The sequence below is a fragment of the Sinocyclocheilus anshuiensis genome, unplaced genomic scaffold (genome assembly GCF_001515605.1).
Source record: "Sinocyclocheilus anshuiensis isolate Anshui unplaced genomic scaffold, SAMN03320099.WGS_v1.1 scaffold1393, whole genome shotgun sequence".
NCBI lineage: Eukaryota > Metazoa > Chordata > Actinopteri > Cypriniformes > Cyprinidae > Sinocyclocheilus > Sinocyclocheilus anshuiensis.
In genome coordinates this window covers 513,939-537,735 of record NW_015548343.1, presented here as the reverse complement: position 1 = coordinate 537,735, position 23,797 = coordinate 513,939, and the positions used below count along the sequence as shown (strand labels likewise).

The 23,797-nt window shown below is 36.1% G+C and overlaps 3 protein-coding genes across 5 annotated transcripts in view; 2 read left to right on the top strand and 1 right to left on the bottom strand.

The window, feature by feature from the left end:
* The window catches only part of LOC107656591 (sodium/hydrogen exchanger 3-like), a 13,989-nt gene extending 12,140 nt beyond the window's left edge, over positions 1–1,849 (top strand). The window contains exons 14-16 of the mRNA XM_016444485.1: positions 367–418; positions 525–605; positions 1,087–1,849. Of these exons, the coding sequence (XP_016299971.1) occupies positions 367–418; positions 525–605; positions 1,087–1,355 (402 nt within the window). The 3' untranslated portion in view covers positions 1,356–1,849. The remainder of the gene's footprint in view (positions 1–366; positions 419–524; positions 606–1,086) is intronic.
* A 2,084-nt stretch (positions 1,850–3,933) lies between these two features.
* LOC107656567 (sodium/hydrogen exchanger 3-like) lies at positions 3,934–11,164 on the top strand. The gene is made up of 17 exons (XM_016444465.1): positions 3,934–4,162; positions 5,144–5,446; positions 5,530–5,690; positions 5,786–5,864; positions 5,958–6,135; positions 6,241–6,461; positions 7,033–7,235; positions 7,348–7,437; positions 8,625–8,695; positions 8,790–8,919; positions 9,126–9,289; positions 9,536–9,653; positions 9,761–9,934; positions 10,054–10,102; positions 10,599–10,670; positions 10,814–11,067; positions 11,150–11,164. The coding sequence occupies exons 1-17, from the start codon at positions 3,934–3,936 to the stop codon at positions 11,162–11,164; spliced, it is 2,511 nt and encodes an 836-aa protein (XP_016299951.1).
* A 3,121-nt stretch (positions 11,165–14,285) lies between these two features.
* The window catches only part of LOC107656616 (protein argonaute-3), a 24,062-nt gene continuing 14,550 nt past the window's right edge, over positions 14,286–23,797 (bottom strand). The window contains exons 8-19 of one of the 3 annotated variants that reach the window (XM_016444524.1): positions 23,257–23,404; positions 22,963–23,082; positions 22,644–22,787; positions 22,068–22,201; positions 21,786–21,970; positions 20,899–21,058; positions 20,692–20,782; positions 20,281–20,475; positions 19,679–19,813; positions 19,461–19,562; positions 19,081–19,280; positions 14,286–18,561 (exon numbers count right to left, since the gene is read on the bottom strand). In XM_016444524.1, coding sequence (XP_016300010.1) covers positions 18,453–18,561; positions 19,081–19,280; positions 19,461–19,562; positions 19,679–19,813; positions 20,281–20,475; positions 20,692–20,782; positions 20,899–21,058; positions 21,786–21,970; positions 22,068–22,201; positions 22,644–22,787; positions 22,963–23,082; positions 23,257–23,404 — 1,723 coding nt within the window. In that variant the 3' untranslated portion in view covers positions 14,286–18,452. Of the gene's footprint in view, positions 18,562–19,080; positions 19,281–19,460; positions 19,563–19,678; positions 19,814–20,222; positions 20,476–20,691; positions 20,783–20,898; positions 21,059–21,785; positions 21,971–22,067; positions 22,202–22,643; positions 22,788–22,962; positions 23,083–23,256; positions 23,405–23,797 lie in introns of those variants that run through there. The other 2 variants (XM_016444525.1, XM_016444526.1) reach the window with 2 other exon arrangements.

Sequence of the window (23,797 nt, the reverse complement as noted above, 5' to 3'; positions counted from 1 at the left end):
ACCGCAAATATATATTCTTAAGGACATCAAAACCTAAAATAAAACTCCAGAAAGTTGTAAAATATGTGACCTTTAAGTATCTTTTGAAATAGAGTTCAATGTATGATGTCTGCATTCACAAAAAATACATCAATAAAATAATAATAATAATAATAATAATAATAAAATAAATAAATACATACATAAATAAATAAAATAAAAGGACTGTTTTGGGTAGGAAAAAAATGTCGATAACATCAAAACTGAAATAAAAAAAATAAATACTTAAGAAATTAAGAAATATGTTAAATTGGGTTTAAACATTTTTTATTATCAATTTTGATCCTAATTATACACAATACTTGAATTTCTAATGTGTATTTTAAGCCTAATGGAAAGCCAGCAGACCCACACAGAACCCATCCATATGGAGATGAAGGTATATTTTTTTTAATATATATATTTGATATTACTTATATAAGTACTGGACTTATAATTATTTTAGCATGAATATATATGAATGTTATTCTGTTTTGTCCAATCAGATTTTGAGTTTTCTGCTGACAGCGCCTCTAGCAGTGAAATTGCTGGTAATTTCCACAGGAGAAGCACAAACACACCTGGTGGTAAGAATCAAGCTGCATACTGAATTCATGTGACATATTGTACATTGAACCCTTTTCTCATTTCCGGGGTTCTTTGAAGCGTAAGTCGTCATTGTTGGGTAAACTTTTATAGTGGTGAACGGAAACAAATTCAATTTGACATTCTCATTTGTCCAATAGGAAAATAAAAATGATAGCATTTCTATGACCTTACAAAAGAGTATAGAGAGATTGATTGTATTAGTTGGAAGAGCATAAGAAACAGTCACACAGCAGCGTCAACTAGTTTTCTGTAACACAATACAGTTGTAAATGCACATTAAATAAAAAAATAAATTTAAATATAAAAAACTTTGCTAGATTAACAGTGTTAATAACTGTGGAAACGTGTCATCACAGTTACATTACATTAAGTGTGCAAGTGAGAAGAAAAAAACATATTATTTTATGGTTGTTTCCATGGTGTCTCGTTTCAATATCATAATTACTTTAATTACTGCAGCTGGTGTTGATAATCCAGCGTTCATACCTGAGATGGACACCTCTCCACCCATGCGAAACCCACCCTGGCAAACAGAGACAGGGAACAACACGGCTGTGGCACCTTCCCAGAGAGCTCAGGGACGATTGCCCTGGACGCCCACCAACCTGAGACATCTAGCACCGCTGAGAATGAGCACTCGCTCCACAGACTCCTTCGTGATGGCTGATGCTTCGCTTGATGAGGAAGCACCTGAGGAAAAGCCCGGAACACATCATACTAGATTGTAATCTGATATATTTCCATCCGCTCTCATTAACCTGCCAAACATGCGATTAGGTAAATCCTTTCAAACTGAGACTGTGTTTCATTTTAGGTGGTTATTATGTCATGAGCCCACAGATTAGAGAATCATGGTGTTGATAGTATATTCATTACATAGCATCGTATAACTTGAAGTACTGCTGTGGTTTTACCTACTTATATATAAAAAACAGGGAAGAGAATAAATACGGATTTAGAAGAGACATTGTCATTGAAATACTTATGTTTGTGGTTATGGAATGTTTCTTTATACAAATCCAAGTTGTTGTGGAAGCTGTTATAGCACTTTATTGCACTGAAAGCATGCTAGAAAATATAAAACATGGAGCTCAAAAGACAAAATCATTATACTCTTAAACATATTTTGTCAAATAATAACTGCAAGCACTTGTCTTTTGGTTCTGTATTCTGGCACATCTTGATATTTTTTGACCTTGGGCATGTTGGTCTATATGCATTTTTAAACTCAGCATGTTGTATATGATTATTTATTATTGCATAGTCATTCTGTGGGTGCTTCTTTGTAGTATCACAATGTCTGTTTCTGCATTTCTGTAATCTTACAATGATTTATTTTTGTGTTTTACTCAAAGCTATTAATGTTTTATTAATCGAATTAAGACCATTAAAATGTCGTTAAAATAATAGTTTATAAGTAACTTATTCATGTGTGAATTTCATGCTTTATGATAACTGGTGAAATCTGAACTTGGAATTGGTTAATAGTGTCTGATAAAATTTAAATTGTTACTAATGAGCAAATAAAAAAATGCGAAGCGCACAAGAAAAAATTATTATCAATCCTTTGAGTTTTAAGCTGATTTGAATTCTATAAATATTATATTCCTCTTATATTAATCAATTCTGATATGACTGATATCAAGATATCCATTGCAGTAAAGGAAACAAATGTATAGCCTCTAAGCAAAAAAAAATGTAAACATTCAATGAAGCATTTTTGAAACAATAAAGTGCAATTCATTATTATGTGTACATAGCAGTAAGCATGTTGTGTAAATCATTACACAAACAAAATTGTAAAAATCACAGAGCAGGATTTGAACAAACACACAAAACACCCATAAACCCTTAAAACAGAACAATTTCCCATAAACCCCGGACTTATTTACACAACACAGCATGACATAAAGCAACGCATAACCTTAGCAACAAACAGCAGCTATAAAAGTGGAGAGTTATTTTTCACTAATCTTGGTAGATTTAAATGTTTGTGAAAAAGTAATTATACCTTTTTGGGGGGTTGAAATGCTAAACAGTTCGATCTCAAGGGGAAGTTGTGTTGTTTTGCCTTTAGCCTTTCCACTTATTTTTCAGTTCAGTAGGCAGTACAGCTGTCATCTCAGGATCTATGATTAAAACCGGCACACACACATGGATACAAGCCGTACTGATCACTTCCCTTTTTTTTACGTCACACTCAGACAGGGCCATGTAAAGTAACAGTTTAACTCAAATGTGTGGAAACTTTTTTTTTTTTTTTTTAACTGGTGTATACTAAAGTCATCGGAACTCAGCAATATGATTTCACAAAACAGGAAGGTTTAACATGCTTATAAAACATCCTTTTTATTTACCTCAATAAAGAAAAAATGATGAAAAAAAATTCAAGGCATAGTTAACCCAAACATGAACAGTCTGTCATAATTTACTCACCCTCATGTTGATCCAATCCCGTTTGACTTTCTTCTGTCTAACATGAAAGGAGATGTTTAGCAGAATGTCCAAGCTGCTCTTTTCCATACAAAATAATTGAATTGAGAAAGAAAGTCAGGTCAGATTTTGGGGTGAACAATTTCTTACATTTATCTGAATGAAGATATGTTTTTTGGAAGTTTGCCAGCCAGCCACTGAACCATACTTTAATAAAATGCTCTCAACTTCCACCTTCTAATATACTGTTAAATGTCAACATGTATTTTAGTAGAAAGTCTCACAATGCAATTTTCAATAAACATCGTGTAGTGTCTGGACGGAATCTTTGTACCAAAATTTGTCTGAAAATTCTTCAAAGTAACAATGCAGCAGTACAGCCTGTTAAAGTTGGCCGAACACTAACCAGTGTGAAGTGCAAGGGAAACTTTTCAACGGAAGCAGAAAGAGTAATCCTCATAAACGTGACAAAGTAACAACAGTCCAATGACGTAGATCTCAGCCCCCTTTCTGTGTAACAAATTAAAGGCTGACTAGAAGTTTCAGCACTGCTCTTATTACACTCCTACTCTACCCTGATTGAACCACTGCTCTCACCTGGACCACAAACACAGAGGGTCAACTGATGGAAAGACAGCCAAGTCACTTAGAGAGGGATGAACTTTGAAAATGACTGCAGATTTAAAGGAAAACTAACTAAAAGGGGAAACTGTAACTTTGTCTCACCAAGGACTTCAGGACAAGCAAGCAGAACAAAGCACACTGGGAACCTCTAATGGACTATTGTGAGATTCTGTGAAGGTCAGCTATAGTACACATAGTCTGGAGATGAGAATGATGCTATAAGTGCATCTTTACCACTCATCTGTCGCAATGGCAAGCTCTGTTTATCTCTGCCTGTTGAGGGCAGTTTTCCTGGTGTGCTTTGTTAACCCTTTAATCCAAGGACTAAGTGGAGATACAAATGTGATCCAGAATCCTCATCATCAACTGGAAGAGAATCTCACTGGACTCCCAATTGTCACATTTAAATGGCATCATGTTCAGACCCCATACCTGGTGATAATTTGGGTATTTGTGGCTGGATTGGCAAAACTATCAGGTATGTAGCTTGAACTATGAAGTAAAAACTGACTGACAGTTAACAAGTAAGAAAGTAGATTTGTTGTGTACCATATCCAATGATTAACTTGTAAAAGGAAGTTTAGTAACAATAGTGTGTAACTTGACAACTGTAAATTGAGTACAATATCAGTCCTGCGGAAGCTCAGAGAATCACATTAAATAATGTTTTAAACATAATTGCATATTGCTATGTAAAGGGTTAATAATGTAGCACAAGGCCTGTGATTAACATATTGGTATTCTTATCCTGCTTCTTTTATCAGTATGGAGTTATTAGTATCTGTTCTCTCCTCACGTGCTGTTAATGTTTGTGTCGATAAAAAAAATATATATATTTTTTCTGGTTTCATCAGTTTGATGTTAAATATGGATGCTTCTGCAAGAAAGAGGAAGAAAAATAGTAAAATAATATGTGCTGTTATTGCAAAAAATTTTATAGTAAGAAAAACAATTTAAAATAAGTAAAAAACAAAAAAAATTAAAACTAATTAACAACTTATAACAGCTTCCAAATACTTGATCCAGTATGATAATCATAAAAGAATCCTGTTAGTTTTACATTTGGCCTATTTAAAAATAAATAAATAAATCAGAAAATCTACTCGCATTATAATCGCATTATAATTCTGGCAAATGCATGAATGTAAATGTATAACTGTATGTAATTTTAAATTGCATTAACCATTTTGCTGAATTTTTGTGCATTGCTCATGACAGTTACATCTTGTGAATATAATATTTAAAGCTCACAAAACATACTTATGGACACCACAAGAATGCTTGGATAATCTGAGAAGATGCCCGAAATTACTTCAAATACCAATCTTAGGGAGCGCCAATCTAAACCAGTCATTATTATATCTTTAATATGCATCATATTAACCTCATCCACAAATTGAAAACAATTGGCTACAAAAGTTGTCAACCATTTTCTCTCGGTCTCTTCCTCTCTATCCAGTGGTTGAACTAAACCATCATGTCACCAGTGTGTTCCCAGAGAGTGGTCTGCTCATCATCATGGGCTTTATTTTGGGAGGAATCGTCTGGGGAGCAGACAGGGCACAGACTTTTAAACTGCTTCCTCCCACTTTTTTCTATTACTTGTTGCCCCAGATCATCTTGGATGCAAGTTACTTTATGCCCAACAAGCTATTTTTCAGCAACCTGGGTGCCATTCTCATTTACGCCATCTTCGGAACGTGCTGGAATGCAGCTACAGTGGGCCTCTCGCTTTGGGGCTGCTATGAGGCTGGAGCGATGGGTACATTTTGTTTATAACATAAACCTTTATATTTTGGAATGTAGAGGATTCCAAATGAATTTGACAGTTTCTATAATCATCAGGTAACTTGGACATCGGTCTCCTACAGTTTCTATTGTTTGGCAGTTTAATCGCCGCGGTGGATCCGGTGGCCGTGATTGCTGTGTTTGAAGAAGTGCATGTGAATGAGGTGCTCTTTATCCTGGTATTTGGAGAGTCGTTGCTCAATGATGGCGTCACAGTGGTGAGTCTCAATTTCCTCAAATGCTCTAAATGCCATTATGCTCAATGAGTATATCTATCCACTTGCGTAATCATCTTTCTGTCTCTCTTTTGTAGGTGCTTTACAATGTATTTGATGCTTTTGTTGCTCTTGGAGGCCCAAGGATTGACGCCGCAGAGATTTTTAAGGGCATATGTATGAATAATCAACTCAAACATAATGATGAACATAACAATATACATTAATTTAACTACCAGATTTATTTATTTTGCTTTTCACCTCTTACAGTTTCATTTGTTGTGGTGGCTTTTGGAGGCTCGTTTCTCGGCATTGGATTTGCCATCCTGCTGTCGTTGCTGACAAGGTGCACCAAACACATTCAGATCATCGAAGCCGGCTTTGTCTTTGTGGTGGGCTACCTGGCTTACCTGACAGCAGAAATGCTCTCCCTCTCGGCAATACTTTCGTAAGAGTCTCTTGAACAATGCAACACATATAGAGAATATGTAAAGTAATACAACACCAGTACTGCAGAAGCAATTCATTCAACTCATGACTTTCTGTGTCACAGAATCACCTTCTGTGGTATATGCTGTCAGAAATATGTGAACGCCAACATGGATGAGAAATCGGTCACAACGGTCCGTCATGCCATGAAGTTGCTTGCAAACGGCTCAGAAACCATGATCTTTCTATTCTTGGGTGTTACAGCCATTGATACAGAGATCTGGGTTTGGAACACAGGTTTCATCCTCCTCACCCTCCTCTTCGTCTTCATATACAGGATCATAGGTGAGTGCAGTTGTGCACTGTAAAAACTTGCTACAATTTTGGGCATTTTATTTGATATAATTAAACTGATAATCCTCTCTAGTAAATACCATTTTGGTTCACAACATTCAGTTATATATACTTTGCACATTTTTTTTTTCAGAATAGCAAAATGGGGCAGTGCTACAATATTAATTCGCAATCAACTAAATCGTAAACTTATCCTAAAATATTCATATTAAACTTTATCAAAATATTCATAATAATTTGAGTTTTCAGAGAAGCCAAAATCAAAAGTTGATGAGATCTACGCTCATTTTAACATTCGCTGGTCGTGCTTGACAGGATTAGTCAAGATTAACTGATCCATCCATCACAAAAACGACAGGAAGAGCAGTGTTTATTTTTTTTAAATAGAAAAATCACATTGTTCACAAATATTATTTTAAATAATTATGCTTGCGATGTAGCCTAACAAAGAATGATAAAACATTTAAAATCTCCCAGACATTTCCAAAGATTTCTCTTTCAAAGAATGACTCTTGGATGTGTTTTTGTGATACGTCTGGAAATGTTTGTTTTATATTTGCAGGTACCTTCTTGTTCACCTGGATGTTGAACAAGTTCAGATTGGTTCCCATCGAGGTCATTGACCAGGTTGTAATGAGCTACGGTGGCCTGCGGGGGGCAGTAGCGTATGGATTAGCAGCCTTGTTAGACGAAGACAAGATCCCAGAGAAGAATCTGATGATTAGTACCACACTCATTGTGGTGTATTTCACTGTCATTCTTCAGGTTAAAACCTTATCCATCACTCTTATCATAATTATGAGACTCTGAATGCTTGGATTATTTTTGTACGTCCTACCTAACCTGTAGTGATAACGTCTATGTGGTTTCTTTTTAGGGAATCACGATGAAGCCATTGGTTCAGTGGCTCAAGGTCAAAAGAGCAGCTCATTCAGACTTAAAACTTATTGAGAAACTAAACAACAGGGTAACTATTTGACACTATATGATTTTCACACTTACATAATGTACCGGTATAATTGCACATATGTGTGTGTGTGTGTGTATATATTTGTTTAAATATAATTTATATATTATATGTACATACATTTAAAAAATATTTAAAGGGGTCATATGATGTTGCTAAAAAGAACATTATTTTGTGTATTTGGTGTAATGAAATGTGTTTATGCGGTTTAAGGTTCAAAAAACACATTATTTTCCACATACTGTACATTATTGTTTCTCCTCTATGCCCCGCCTTTCTGAAACCGTCAATTTTACAAAGCTCATCGGTCTGAAAAAGCAAGGTGTGCTCTGATTGGCCAGCTATCCAGTGCGTTGTGATTGGCCGAATACCTCAAGCGTGTGACGGAAATGTTACGCCCCTTACCATATTGTGATGGGCCGAGCGACGAGACAAAAACATTAAAACCCATTATAAACGAGGCATTTGTTGCATCCAGTGGGAACATAATTACAGATTATAATGATTTATAGTACTGTCAACAGCAAGCCCTACTCTACTCTGCTCAAAACTCGCGTTTGAATCGTATGTGGCAAATTTTTTATGAAAAACGTACTTACAGTCTGTGAGTCAGAACAGCCGGCATTGTAGTCTACTCTCCCAGGATCAGGAAACAGTCCTCCATAAAATGTGCTGCACACATCTGAATATTTGGGTTGAACTGTTCTGGAACAGTGTTGTAAATACAACTTAACCACTGATTTCTAGTCGTGTCCTCTTTTGGAAGGCCAAACAATGTAGTTCCACTTTCACAACGAAACACACGGCAACAACAATACTACAGCGAGAATCAAAGTTACATCTTCTTTCTTTGCGTGAACATTTGGGCAGTGTTGTGCAAATCTTCCCACATCGTGACGTAGATATGTGGGGGCGTGTTAGAACGAGCCGTTTTAGTAGGCGTGGTTGACTCTTAACTTTTATAAAGAATATCTCTTTGGATTTGAGAATTTAGTCTTTGCAACTTTACAGATCTTCTTTATGCACCAAGAGCTTGAAACACTCCAAGGAGAAAGGAAAAATGTAAATCGCGTCATATGACCCCTTTAACTCATCCATTTATGTGCTCATTTTAATGGTTATAGAAAAAATGTATGTTTATTTATTTATGTTTTTTTAATTAGTCATGCTTTATGGTGTTTTTATAGGCATTTGACCACATTCTAGCAGCAGTGGAGGACATTTGTGGACGTATAGGAGATAATTGGTGGACCAGAGGGTATGTTTTCCTCAGTTCTGTGGATATACTTAAATATGAATAAAAAATAATATAAATATATTAATACACATCTCTACTTTGATCTCTCTCTCAGTTGGAACAGGTTTGAGGAAAATTATATCAGCTGGTTATTGATGAAACCTAAGGCCAGAAAGAACAGAGACTACCTATTTAGTATCTTCCACAAACTCAATCTGGAGGATGCTATTAACTACGTCAGTGAGGTAAGAGCACAGATTGGTGTTATATATTGCACAATATTGTCATTTGTTTGGTTTTCTCAAATTGCATTTGTTTCCTTTAACAACAAAGTTTGCGATACTTTTACATACAATCATAGTAGATTGTAATGCAATCCATTTGCTAGTTGTGTACTGTCAACAATAAAGCTCATGAGAAATGTATGTAACCTCTTTCTTTCTTCATGTAGGGTGAACGCCAAGGTTCTCTGGCCTTCAATCGTAGTGATGAAGCAGCCAACGTAGATTTCAAGAAACAATTTGGTTCAGAATTTGCAGATGTGATGCCTAATATAATGGTTGATATGTCAACTTACGAGCTTGGAATCGAACATTTTTCAGTAACCTCAACTGTGTAAGTGAACTGACTACTTAAATCACATTTAAACACAATTGTGCAATTCATGTATCAGTTGTAATCAATCATAAAACAGTTATGAGTAATGAAGGAGAGGGATAATTACTGTCTGGAAAGAGATTTACATTCGGTACCAAGAATCTTTGCCAGGGTTACAAACCCTAAAGTGCTCAAATTTGACAAATAAATTCCTAGATGGTAAAATGTGGCAATAATTACAATTGTTTATCTTTTGTAAATTAGAAAAGACACCATTCCCTCTGTATCCCTGGACATCCATGGGCAAGACAGGAAGAATGCGATGGATGACATCAATGCCCATCATCTTCTACAGCAGCACCTGTACAGGAGCAGAAAGCATGTATGAATTGCTCTTCACACACACACACACACACACACACACACACACACACACATGCATACAGTTTGCATCTCATTTGGCCCATCATTTTCTCTCTTTCTGAGCAGCACCGTCACAAATACAGTCGCAGTCACTTCAGCATCAACCAGAATGAGGACGAGGTGCAGGAGATCTTTCAGAGGACCATGAGGAGCCGCCTCGAGTCCTTCAAATCAGCTAAGATGGGTGTCAATCCTGCCAAAAAGATCACAAAGCACCACAAGAAGGAGCTAACGCATAAGGTATTAGACCTTCATGACATCATCATTTTAGACCTTCATGACATCTCTTTCACCTGGATCACTCAATTATAGTTTTGCATCTCTTAATTCTCAATTTATATATATATACTTTTTTCCAGATGCCTAACGGACACCCAGACGCCACAGGCCACCTATACGGAGATGAAGGTAACAATATTTTTTATTAGCATCATTTATTAGTATTTATGACACTAAGCAGCTAGCTAAAAAAATATATTAATTTGAAATAAATTTTAATAAAATATATGATAAATATATTAATAAATATTATAATGAATTTAATAATAGTGTACTAAATAAATAAATAAATAAAGCTGTATAAATACATATAAATGATAGATATTTAAATAATTTATACATTATATTTAAATCATATATATAATAAATTATATGCATCCATTTACATATAAATGTATATTTTATTTGGTTGGCATATTGATTTTCAAGTTTATGCTTTGGAATCTAATGAAATTAATAATTACATAAAAAGTTGTAGTTAAACAAAATTAAAACACAAACCTCCTCAAGATGGTTTTGTTTTAAGTAAATGTTCCTTTACATTAAAAATGGCAGTTTTCCACTTTTTAATAAACTTTCCTCTCTAATTATCAGCATTTGACAAAGCATGATTTAGTGTTTTTAGTTGACAGTGCTGTGGGGAGTGAGACTGGTGCTATCAATAGTACTTTCATGAGAGACACGTATACAGTGGGAGGTAAGAAAAGAGTCTGAACAGATGTTGTTTTGTACATAAAGAGCAATAAATCTATAGGACTACAATATAGTTTGCATGAGTAACACATTTGTGTAAGTAAGAAGTTGAAGGTTTGTGTATGTTTCTTCCATATCTCATTGAAGCTGGCATAGAGAATCCAGTATTCTTGCCAGATATGGACAGTCCCTCTCACAGCCTACCTTGGCTAATGGAGACTGAGGCTGTCGCACCTTCCCAGAGGGCCCAGCGGCGCCTGCCCTGGACACCCAACAGACTCCGGCGTCTTGCACCCATGAGGATCAGCACCTGCTCCACAGACTCCTTCCTCATGGCTGATGTTTCTTTAACTCTGGAGGAACATGAGGAACAGTCCCAAACAGACCATGAAGAAATGTGTGTACACTTCCAACTGTTAATCCACACTTACCTGAAACAAATACAGACGTATTGTTACTGACCATGTGTTTTTATGACTACAGGTGACCGGTCTTTGACTAGGACAATAATGCAGCGTGTCACAAAGCACATCCGCAGTCATAGAAGTGCCTGTCTACAGATTTCAGTCCAAAAAAAACAAAAACAAGGTGGAACTGGAGAATATCTGCAGGAAATCCCACTGAAACTGCCAAATGCCAATGAAATCACATGGACCAAAATCTCATTGATGTTCCCATGGATGAATCCATTTAGGGCAACATGTGCTATTGAGTGCATACAGCAGTAGAAAAAGAAAAGCAAATCGTTTCAAAATTTTTCCTAGTGATGCACTTGCCTTATCCAAATTTGGTATGGTTTTTTAAATTTAAACACTTTGTGAAATGGTTTGTCAAAAACTGTTTCCTATATGTGCTGTCATATTTCCCATTTAAAAAGGAAGCTTGGCCTTTAAAATAGCCAATAACCTTCAGTTTACATCACGGCCATGAACTTAATTTGCTACTTGCTATCTCTAGTCATTTTTATAATGCTGAAAAGTTTTTTTTGTCAACTTTTGAAGTAAATAGACTATAGATGGTCTCAAAGCTAATAGACATGAACTGTAAGCCTCCTATAAGTTTTTAATTAATTTTAATTAATTTTAATTAATCTTTAAAAAATGGTTGGGAATGTGCAGTAATGCTCATGTAATATTATGGAAACTTGTTTCTGCCATGGAATCAGAAAATAAAAAAGGTAATTGCGATTACTTTTACTCACTGCCTGAGAATTATTTATCAGAATTGTGAGATATAAATTATTCTTATTTTTTTTTCATTTTTTATTGTGAGTTTACATCTCACAATTCTGAAATATAAACTGTGAGGGAAAAAAAATCTGAATTCTGAGGTAAAGAGTCACAATTACCTTTTTCATAAAAATTAAAATAAAAATGTTCTCTTTATTTATTTTTTATTCTGTAGTGGAAACAGCTTCCAATATAATATGTGACCCTGGACCACAAAACCAGTCTTAAGTGTCAATTTTTCAAAACCTGAAAGCTGAATAAATAAGCTTTCCATTGATGTATGGTTTGTTAGGATAGGACAGTATTTGGTCGAGATACAACTATTTGAAAATCTGGAATCTGAGGGTGCAAAAAAATCTAAATACTGAGAAAATCGCCTTTAAAGTTGTCCAAATGAAGTCCTTAGCAATGCATATTACTAATCAAAAATTAAGTTTTGATATATTTACGGTAGGAAATTGACAAAATATCTTCATGGAACATGATCTTTACTTAATATCCTAATGATTTTTGGCATAAAAGAAAAATCTATAATTTTGACCCATACAATGTATTTTTGGCTATTACTACAAATATACTCCAGCGACTTAAGACTGGTTTTGTGGTCCAGGGTCACATATAGCGAGGGCAAAGCCATGTAGTCTTTCACAAGATCCAGTTTGTAGTTGAATTTTGTAATGGCACTTTACCACAGTGACGTCACCTCTATAAGGCACATTCTTCCCTGCATTGCAATATGGAACTAAATTAACTAAATTTTGCATTAATATATCATAAGGGTCAATTTTTCGAAGTTTAGATTCATACATCATCTGAAAGCTGAATAAATAAGCTTCCCATTGATGTATGGTTTGTTAGGATAGGACAGTATTTGGTCGAGATACAACTATTTGAAAATCTGGAATCTGAGGGTGCAAAAAAATCTAAATACTGAGAAAATCGCCTTTAAAGTTGTCCAAATGAAGTCCTTAGCAATGCATATTACTAATCAAAAATTAAGTTTTGATATATTTACGGTAGGAAATTGACAAAATATCTTCATGGAACATGATCTTTACTTAATATCCTAATGATTTTTGGCATAAAAGAAAAATCTATAATTTTGACCCATACAATGTATTTTTGGCTATTACTACAAATATACTCCAGCGACTTAAGACTGGTTTTGTGGTCCAGGGTCACATATAGCGAGGGCAAAGCCATGTAGTCTTTCACAAGATCCAGTTTGTAGTTGAATTTTGTAATGGCACTTTACCACAGTGACGTCACCTCTATAAGGCACATTCTTCCCTGCATTGCAATATGGAACTAAATTAATAAGGAAGTATCAAGTAAATTATTAAATAAAGTGAGTTATTCACTCACTTAGAATTCAGCTATATTAGTATTTTAAACTGTATGTGAGTGAATTGAGGTGTTAACTGTTACAAACTATGTTTGTGTAAGGAAAAGATCATTTTAAATCAATGAGTTGTACACTCTAAAAAATGCTGGAGTTGCGGTTGGGTTAAACATTTAATCAAACCGCTGGGTCAAAACAGCCCAATTGCTGGGTTTGTCCCCATTTTACCCAGCACTGGGTTGTATTTAACCCAGCATTTTTTAGAGTGTATCTTGTCATTCAAATAATGTATTTCTTGGGGCATTGTTCTTTTCTTTGTGGGATTAATACAATATTTATCAACATTTCTATATATCTAATCTTGTTAGCCATTTTCATTTCACCCTTCTACATTAGTACAATTACAATGGCTATTATTTACATTTATGAGAGGATATTAATCTGAAAAAAAAAAAAAATTATATGCTATGTATAATGAATGAAATATATTTTTGTAATATTTATATTTACCTTTATTTTTATTTCAGTTTTAGTAATACTTCTCATTTTCATAGTTAATAATCTAATACTACATTTTATTTCAACTTTATTTCAAATACCCAAAAATGATTTTTAATAGTTAATAACACTGAACTACATACTCCTTTCTTGCACAGTAAACAAAAATGCATGTACATTCAATATTTATTCATATGTATAATTTTTGTTCAAGACAAACAGTTCAAAAGACATATCCATCAAAGTTTGCATACATACAGTTTTAATTCAAATATCGGCAATTAAATAGAACAAACAAATAAAAAGACCCAATGAAAGACCACAATTAGAAAGGTGGAGATAAAACAAAAGAGACAAATATATATTTTAAAATGGGACAATTCTGTTATCAATTCATTAATATTATTTCATCACACTTGAACTAAACCATTATATCAGAGCACTGAACATGTGTTGCATCACAATGGAAAGAGTGCTGAAAGAATCCTATGAAGCTCCTTCAAGATGAGAAGAAGCTTGCATAGTATGATAAATCTGATACATAATGTGCTGTATTTAATCACAGATATAGATATCCTCATTTTGTAATCACCAAACCATCATGTTAATAAATGTAACAGCTGGATCTGTGAAGTTCATTTATCAAAAGGTGTCTAAAACTGGAATTTAGGCCAAATATTAGTGACATTACCAATTCCATTATTGCCATTTCATCACATATAGAGAACACAGATTTGTCTTGGTTGCTAAAAATGGTTTGAAGACAACAAAATAATGGGAAAACGCCACTTGGGATGAGTTTCCAGGCTCCTTATGGTAGCTTGCCTGGTCAGTGCTTGATCTATTAGTTGTGCAGTGCCAAATCCTTACAAAAAGTAGCTATAACCCTTGTAGAAAGTTTGGTCCAGAGACCCTGTAACCGGCAAGCTCTGTGATTTAATGTGGTCTTGGCGAATAAAGAGGCACAATCACACCCACACATACAGTTTTAACACTCTTGAACACTCATTATACAGCATATCATATCAATATAACTTCAATATAGGCTAGTTGGGCCCTTAAAAAGGTCGTATTTTATCTGTCTGAGAACAGCACCATCAGAAAAGGCACATTCCACTAACTCGCCTGCCCAAAGGATGAATCTTCACCTCAGCAAAATCAGAAAAATAACATCAATCATCAAATACTCTAAGCTTGAAGAAAACAATTTATCATTTTAGCTCAGACACAGTTATTATACTGAGTTCAAGAGGACACTTGTGCTTGTGTGAATCATCCTGTTTTATCAACTAAATGGAAGTGTTTGAGGCGGTACCTTCATGTTTAAGTCAATAAAAGTAATAACGCGAGAGGACTGAAGGTTCATCCCTTTATGAACTACATAATTTCACTCATAAATACCGCAGGACAATGCAGAGACACTCACGACGTTCTTTTGGAAAACAAGACGAGGCGAATCTACTAATCAATAGTCTATTGCATATTCGCCCAATTATTAGTCACTATGATGATTAACATCACTATTATCATCTTTTGCTTATCTTTCATAGACTTTGTTAGCAAAAATAATTAATGTGCATTATGCAGTTACATTATTTAAAAATATACAAATTTACTTCTCCTCGGAATTAAAAATGCTTTAAGGTTTCCACAGTCCAGCTTTAAGCCAAGGGGTGGAGAGTGTCGCATCACAGTTTTAGTGGGAGGTGTCATTTAAGCCACACCCACCAACTAAAATAGCCCCACCCCTATGTAATGCCCCACCTACAGGACTTTTTTAGCGATTTATTCCGTGGCAACTTCAGAAGGCTGTATATGTGGTCATTTAAAGCCAAACAGGTTCTACTGATCATTCCCCTTATTCAAGTAAGTTCAAATGCTGGTAGCGGCAGAGAAGTAACGGTTCTCAACACATCAAAACAAAAAAAGAGTACCGAAGCAATCTGACATTTGCGCAAGGTTTTTTTGTTTGTTTTGTTTACAGAGCTAAACTCCAGTTAACTTGCTAAAACTGACATTTTATTTCAGCTGTTTGAATATAATATCACGTATGTGGGTTTGGTAATTCACCAACATGATTTTTCTTAAAAAATTAACAAGCTAACCGAAAATTACACCCTGAAAAACTTCCAAACAAGGCTCTGAAGATATAAATTTTTTTCACCTGGTGAAACACTCCATACATTAAAAAATGATATAATTTTCGCAGTAAATGACGAGTAGACAGATTAGCGTAGTTAACATCCCCGAATTACAGCACCACACCTCTTAGCACCTTGGGAGTTTCGCCAAATCTGATACCGTACAGCTTTTAGTTTGTAATTGCAGCAATATATTTGTCAGTCATTTCTCAGAATCTCTCTTGTTCTCCACATACAAAAGCAGATGTAGTTTATGTAAAATAGCAGCTACACTGGTCAACACGTATTTGTGGCTATAGAGCAGAAAGACCACAGTGCCATTCACATTAAGGGCGATGGTAAAGTGTGCCAGAGGCCACGGAGTTAACAAATATAACCCTCCACCTACCCTACTACAATCCAAATGCCTTAACTCAATACTCCCTGCTACCCCTGTTTTCTGAGGCACATTGGTTTGGTTTGTGTGGAATGCAGTTGAATATACAGGGGCTATGAACAAGCAGGGGTTTGAAGAAAAGGGTTCAAAAGAAAGGCTAAAAAAATGTTTGAAAATTCAAACCTTCAAAACAACGTTTCAAAGTTCAAAATAGAGTTTGAAAGTTCAAAAGACAATTTAAAAACTCAAAAGATAATGTCCAAATGTTTAAAACAAAGTTCAAAAGAATGTCTAAAAGTTCAAAAGAAAATGACCTAGGACTGGATTTGTCAGTTCTATATTAGTTCAACTATTCAAATGGCCTTAACAATAAAAAATACCTTAATAACAACCGTTTCAATAGCTAAATTTCTGTCCAACATTTGTACATGCCACTTACTTTTAATATATATTTAAAACATACCCCAATAGAATTGCGTTTTAGGGATATTTCCTATAAAACAGGCACTTTGTCTCATTTGACTTTTTACATGAAAGGTTTGTCCAGGATTTCTTGACAGCAAACCGAGTCTTTCCCATAAAACATACCCATGAGAGTAACCATCTCCTCTGTAAACTCAACCCAGCATTCCAGCCATAAAACACATGATCCATTTCAATTCAAGTTCTCTTACACAATGCCACATACAACAAAACCTTCAAATTAAAGCATTCACTCATAAGGTATGGTTTGCATTGAATAATGAAAGTCTACGACAGAGCCGTGAATAATTGGCTTATTGCACTAAAAGGCTTATGGGACAGTGTCTGTCAGAGTTCACAGGGCTAAAAAGCGAAATGAACAAACTGTTAAGTTAAATAGATAATTTACAGATGCGCTATTGACAATGCAAGTTAAAAGCAACATTATAAATAAGCTCAAAGATCATAAATGAGAATAAAATGTCTAACAGCTGTAAAGTTAATATTAATGGATGACGTAGGCGTCTGAGTAGCCTTGGGTGGAATTATATGTGCACACACATCCATCAAATGTTATGGTCACGCTCCGACTGATTCGAACGCTTGCGTTGTAAGCGCACACAAACCGAATGAGTCACAAAGCATTCAACACACATACATAACCATTGACTGTGGAAACTTTTTGCCAACCCTTGAGTTTCAAAGTTCATCTTTTGGTGATTCTGCAGTTCTTAGCTAATCTGTCACCTCTGCATAATGAGCGAGCCGAGGAGAAAAACGTCAGGAAACGCAAGGAACCAATAGTTCAATGGTAGGTGCAATATTTTCCAGACAGCGCATGGACTAGAAAGTTAATCTATCACAGAAGTATAAAGAATCATTTGAAAGACTGTGGAATTGGAAGAAAAGTGGTGCCTCCAATGTCCAAAAAGCAGAATAAGCCATGGACACATGGAAAATTAGATGTAAAGGGACAAATATGGATTTCCGACTGGTTGGAACAAAATGGAATGACTTTTCAGTTGTCTTGTTTTTTGCAGATGCTAGATTACATTTTGCTGGGAAAACATTATTTTCTATTAAGTTACTAGTAAAACATCAAGAATGGTCTCAGATTAGCGCAACAAATGTCCAGAGGAACAGGTGAGAACCTACAGTAAGATGTCATAGCAAACTTTGCACTGCCCTCTAGTGGCATTCCTCCAACGACCGACTTCACCAAATCTAATAAAATACTAATCCTAAACCAAAAGTGGTTCATAAGATTAGTTTCAACTCTGTTCGAACACACCTGTCTGTCATTTTCAACTGAACCTGACGATGCTGATGTCCAACTTCATGCGTTTATGATTAGTTGTGAAACAAAACTGTGTAGAAGGAGAAATCCAGACAAGTAGGGCTCATCACTCCGGTCCTAAAGAAATAACACTGTCTCATTTGCTGATCTAGAACGAGTTGATCAAGCAAACCTTTTTAAGCTTGGTTTTGTGACCTAAATAGGCAAAATTAATAGTTAAACAGATCTATCTAATAAATAATGGTATAGCTGCAATCTACATATTAAAAACAATCAGTAAGCGAAGCAGACTGTAACGATTGGCTGTTTTTCTATTGCATAACAGTGCTAGTTCCTCCCGTAAGTTCTACATTTGGTTCTCTTTAGCAGCCTGTGATTGGGAGAAGCCCTCCTCCGCTAAGTGCACAATGACCAGAGACTGACAGGTCTGTGGTGGCTGGGCTAAGCAAAGTACATGGTCCTCAGAGTGTCGTGATGGATCTGCACAGCTTTGGCCAGGGCCTGGGGGTCTCGGCCATTACTCTGGCCTGATACATGGCTGCCTTCCGCACTGTGAAAGAGGAGAAAGAAATTAGCAGAGGCCTAAATTTACACTATGAAATACATTTTCCTTGACATACCAAGGAGATGTAAATATATACAGTATGTACACTACCATTCAAAATCATTAAAAAGTGTTAACTTGAAACATACAGAAATATAAAGAAGAAAAGGGAAAAATCTCCTGTTTTAACACTCCTGTTTTAAGAGTTGTGAAAATGTGTAGATACAGTCTATTGATATAAAATACCACTTTTACAAGGTATTGCTGATCTGTCTGAGGTGATCTGTCTTTTAGGTGGCTAGCTTGAATAATTCAACTTCCTGAATTCAAGCCATCACTCTGAATCATTGAAATGAAGAATACTGGCTTACTTTGACAAAGAAACACCTGCGGCAACCAAGAATATGCAAAGCCTACTCAAATCAAAGTGATCGACAACTTCTAAAAGCCTTTAATTTGAATCAAATAGAACATTTCTACTTATAGATACCAAGACAGCGACAGTCAGGCGAGTAAATCTCATACCTGTCGTGCTCTTTATCCACTAAATGGTAGCGGGCTCTAAAGGCCACTAGGTGGGCATAGTAGGCAGGCGCAGGGATGGAAACGGAGCGGGTACAGCGTACATATGTGTGGCATAGCTGGTAGGTCAAGAGCTGGAATTCATCGGCTGTAAAGCAGTTGTCGTCCCATAGCACATGGTAGTGTGATGGTCGGCTTGTACCCTGGGTAAAAGAGGTTAAATAATCATTTTGATGAGATGCATCCATCTTCCAAATGGTGAAACTGAATAGATTTAATAACTCAGTTAATCTATCAATTGATTTAACAGGCAATAACGCAGGGCAAAAAAAAAAAGCCTAAAATGCACTAATATAGTTGTGCTTATGTTTGTGTGACCATACCTGTATTCCAGCATGGCTGCACAGATAAAAGTCAAATTCATAAGGATGGGTGATATCAGTGTCCACTGTGGTACCTGCTGGTATGTTACCACTGCGGCCCACCTTTGAAAATAAATAAAGAAGAAAGAAGAAAAGTGAGTGTGTGAGTTAAAAAAAAAAAAATAAGAAAAAGTGAGGAAAATGTAACAAAGCTTTTAGGAGAAGTCTCTCATATTCACCCTCTCAGTGCGGTCAGCGCAGAAGAGGCGAGTGTGGTGACGTTTCTGTACGACGATGTAGGTAATTCCCGGTTGATATTCCTTCTCAAGGCTGATACAAGCTTCGCGCATGGCCAGCAACTCGTAGTACAGCACCTAGAAATAAAGACATAAAATACAGTTCAAGAATACTTCTGAATATGGCAGAGCTGCACGATAACGGATAAACTGATAATCATAATTATTTTAATAAAAAAATTATAATCTCAATTTTTAATCACGATTATTGTCATTTTAGAAATTTCTTTTTAGATTTTGTCAGAACTTCCACATAAGCACAAATCAAGGGAATGTCAACTTGCATGGGTTATTTTACCTAATCTAGTTTCCTGATGTATTATTTATTATATAAATTAACACACTTTACATTACGAAAATTGTACAAAACAAGTTCTCTCAAAAACCACAGCAAACAGCGCAGATGACCACATGAAAAACAGATTGGCTGTATTACACTTTCATTTAAGAAAAATATCGCAAGTGAAGATCGCCAACTCCAACTTACATTTCTGTTAGAGTTTTCAGCTCATCAGCGCTTTTTTTTTTTTTCTGGAGAGCCTCACCTGTCTGAACTGTCCCTCAGACACACCGTCCCTGTAGAAGATGATTCTGGTGGGTTTGTAGTGGGTGGACTTGTAGAACTGGATGAGCAGCTCTCGCACCATGGACGCCAGGTCCTGAATCACCTCCTGTCTGGGCATCTGGACACGGACAGTAGCGCAGTACCTGCTGGGGTGAGCGTCCATGCTGCCCACCACCTGTGTGAGAAGAGGCAGAAAAAGAGCATTTCTTTGAAATATCTACAGCTGTTCAACAAAAGTCTAACTTTCAGGTCCCTAATGAGAATATGAGTTTAGGTTTTGCAATAATGTGATAATAGTGATTAAATAATGTGAATAAATAATTTTAATAATGTGATTAAATAGTAAAGTGTTTGATATAAAAGGTGTGCATATGTGTTCTGTTTTTCTCACGGCTGCAATGGAGGGTTTCTTGCTGTCTCCTGCAGGTGGATGAGTGACATCAGCTCCCAGAAAAATAACAGGCTGATGGAACACAGATGGGCTGAAAAACAAACAACATAAATTCACATAAAGAGGTATCTGGTATATTTAAGGACATTGTGTTTTAACCAAGGAAACCAAGTTTTCAGTGTAAACTGATTCATTTTATTCTCTTACCGCTGATGGGGTACCAGTATATTGTTGATGCCACCCAGTTTGACATTGATCTTGAGACAGAGGTTGGAGAGGGTCTGAGGGGAGGTTTTCACCACGTTCTTCACCTGAACGCACTGTGTGGCCATTCCCAGAAGAGTGTCTCCAACACGTTTCACTTCCGCTGGAGAAAGAGAGCACAGACTTCAGTGCAACAGTGAGAATGGACGCCATATTTAATTCATTTAAAACTGAAATCTTGTCTGTGAAGAATATAAGTACAGACTGTGCTGAACTCAGTGTGTTGAACTGTTGCATATACATCTGGGTGTCAATCATGAAAATGTGTATTATTTTTTATAACACAGAATAATATTTTATTAAAATATACAATTACAGATTTTATATATACACTAAAACTCAAAATAATAAAGTCCTTTATAATGTTAAAAAAGAAATCATACATTTTCCCTGACATACCAAGGAGATGCAAATGTATACAGTATGTACAATGCCGTTCAAAAGTTTGGGGTCAGTATGATTTGTTTTTTTGAAAGAAATATATACTTTTATTCAGCAAAGACGCACTGAATTGATCAAAAGTAATAGTAATTTGATTTCTAATAAATGCTGTTCAATTGAACTTTCTATTCACAAAGAATCCTGAAAAAAACATAAGTTTCCATAAAAATATTAATCGGCACCAATGCACATAAATGAACCGAACATCAGGTTTAAAGCCCATTTTTTCTGCTAAAGTTTAAATCAGAGACACTATTAAAACATATGCATTAACACTCTCATACTGGCAAGTCACAAGAAAAGGAAGATTCGCCCCACTAATTCTAATCTAATGATGAGGACTTTAGGAAACTTAATGACCAAATAAACATCTGTCCATATATAGTTACCATAGACTGGAGTTTTCCCAGGCAATATGACGATGATGAGTTGGAGGCCAGCATAAGTGTTTTTGAGGTGGCGGAACATGGGCTCCACATTATCTGCTCCCTGAGCGTATTTGCAGAAACATGGCTGGCCCTGTATGGGCATCCCTGCATCCTTAGAAATCTTCCGCAGCTGGTCTGTAAAGCCCCTGCAAAAAGACAAAAGAGAGACACTTCAGTATTTCTGATTTAGTTCAATTAATAAATGGTACTTTGTAAATGACAAAAAGATGGAAAAAGCTTTACTTGAGAACTTCCTCTCTGCATTGTCTCTGAGTGGCAAAGCAAGCAATGGCCCACATCTTGATCTCCACACCAGTATGAAACTGCTTGCCTCTCATGTCCCACACACCATGACTTGGGGTGGCCACTGTACGATTCTGTAACACATGTATTCAAAGGTTGTCTTCATTTGTTGAGATCAAATAGTGTACGAACTCAAGCAGTATAGGGTGTTAATGTTTGGCCGAACTTACAGTATATGTATTTCTATACAGCTGTCATGTTACAATTAATTATTCACGGTTATTCACAATTTACCATAACACACACATAAAAAATAATAAAAGGAAAATGCATTTTCCAAATGCAAAAGCAAGATATTCGAAAAGACAGAAAAAGCAAGCAATTAAACACAAGCAACAAACCTTATTCTGTTTAAAGAAACCCACACAGCAACTCCCCTCAAATTGTAGACATTAAAATTAGCACACATCAATTACAATATTAAATGTTAAATCTAGACACAAACCATGACCAATTTCTAGCCTTCTATTCAAACACAAACAAACATACGGTGCATGAGTGAAAGGGAATGGGTACCATAAAGTGTTCAGAGCTCACCCTGCCGCCATACTGCAGCATAGGGGCGGGCAGGACACGACCCGTCACCTCCGCCATCTCATCCCGCACACGGAACTGGAACTCCTGCACGAAGGGGTCCGAGTTGTAGTTGGCACTGCGCACCTATGGATTCAGAAAGATTAGAGTTGGGACTGATTGAAAATCCTTGGGACAGATTAGGTTTTCCGCCTAGATACCATGAAGAATAGAGACATTGTTTTTCCAAGAAAGCAACATTTTGGTAGTCTACATTCTTGAAGAATTACTGCAGCATCAGAGAGCGACACACTGAACTCACCAATCTGCTGATCTCCTCTTGTCTGTCCGGTGCTGAGCGGGCTGTGGCTTTGATCATGGTGGAGGTTTGGTTGTCTGTTAATTTTTTAATGCAGCGCTGGCCTGCCACAATGTTGCACACCTGAGTGATAAAGAGGACAATCACTTTTGGATCCATTAAAATGGATCAAGAAATCTGAAAATCTTCTAAAAGTGTAATTTAGTGTCTAGAAATGACTCCATAAATCAGAGAAGAGATGGTGGCTGTGGGAAAAAATGGTAGCTAATGTAACTGATTAAATATCTTGACTCTCACCTCCAAAGGCAGGTACGTGTGTTTCTGCTCCTGCCCCACTTGCAGGCAGGGTAGATGGGGAAATTTGAGCTGTAAGTTGTACTTTTCTCTGAAGTATTGTGCCACTGTTCTCTCCACGGTCTGTCCATTTTCCAACTGTAAAGGAAACCTGACCAAGTAAAACAAAAATTAAAAAAAAAAATTAACGGGGAGCTGGGGTGACAAGCTTTAAACAAAAAAGTACGAAAAAATTCTGAAATGGTTTCTTCACTACTTCTTGAAGGAATAGTTCACCCAAAAATGAAAATCTGATGAAAATTACTCACACTTATTCCATTTAAGATGTAGATGAGTTTGTTTCTTCATCACACCAGATTTGGAAAAATTTTGCATTACATCACTTACTCACCAGTGAATCCTCTGCAGTGAATGGGTGCCGTCAGAATGCAAACAGCTGATTAAAACATCACAATAATCCACATGAGTCCAACCTAACAATTAACCTCTTGTTAAAGGGTTAGTTCACCAAAAAATGAAAATTAGCCTGTGTTTTACTCACCCT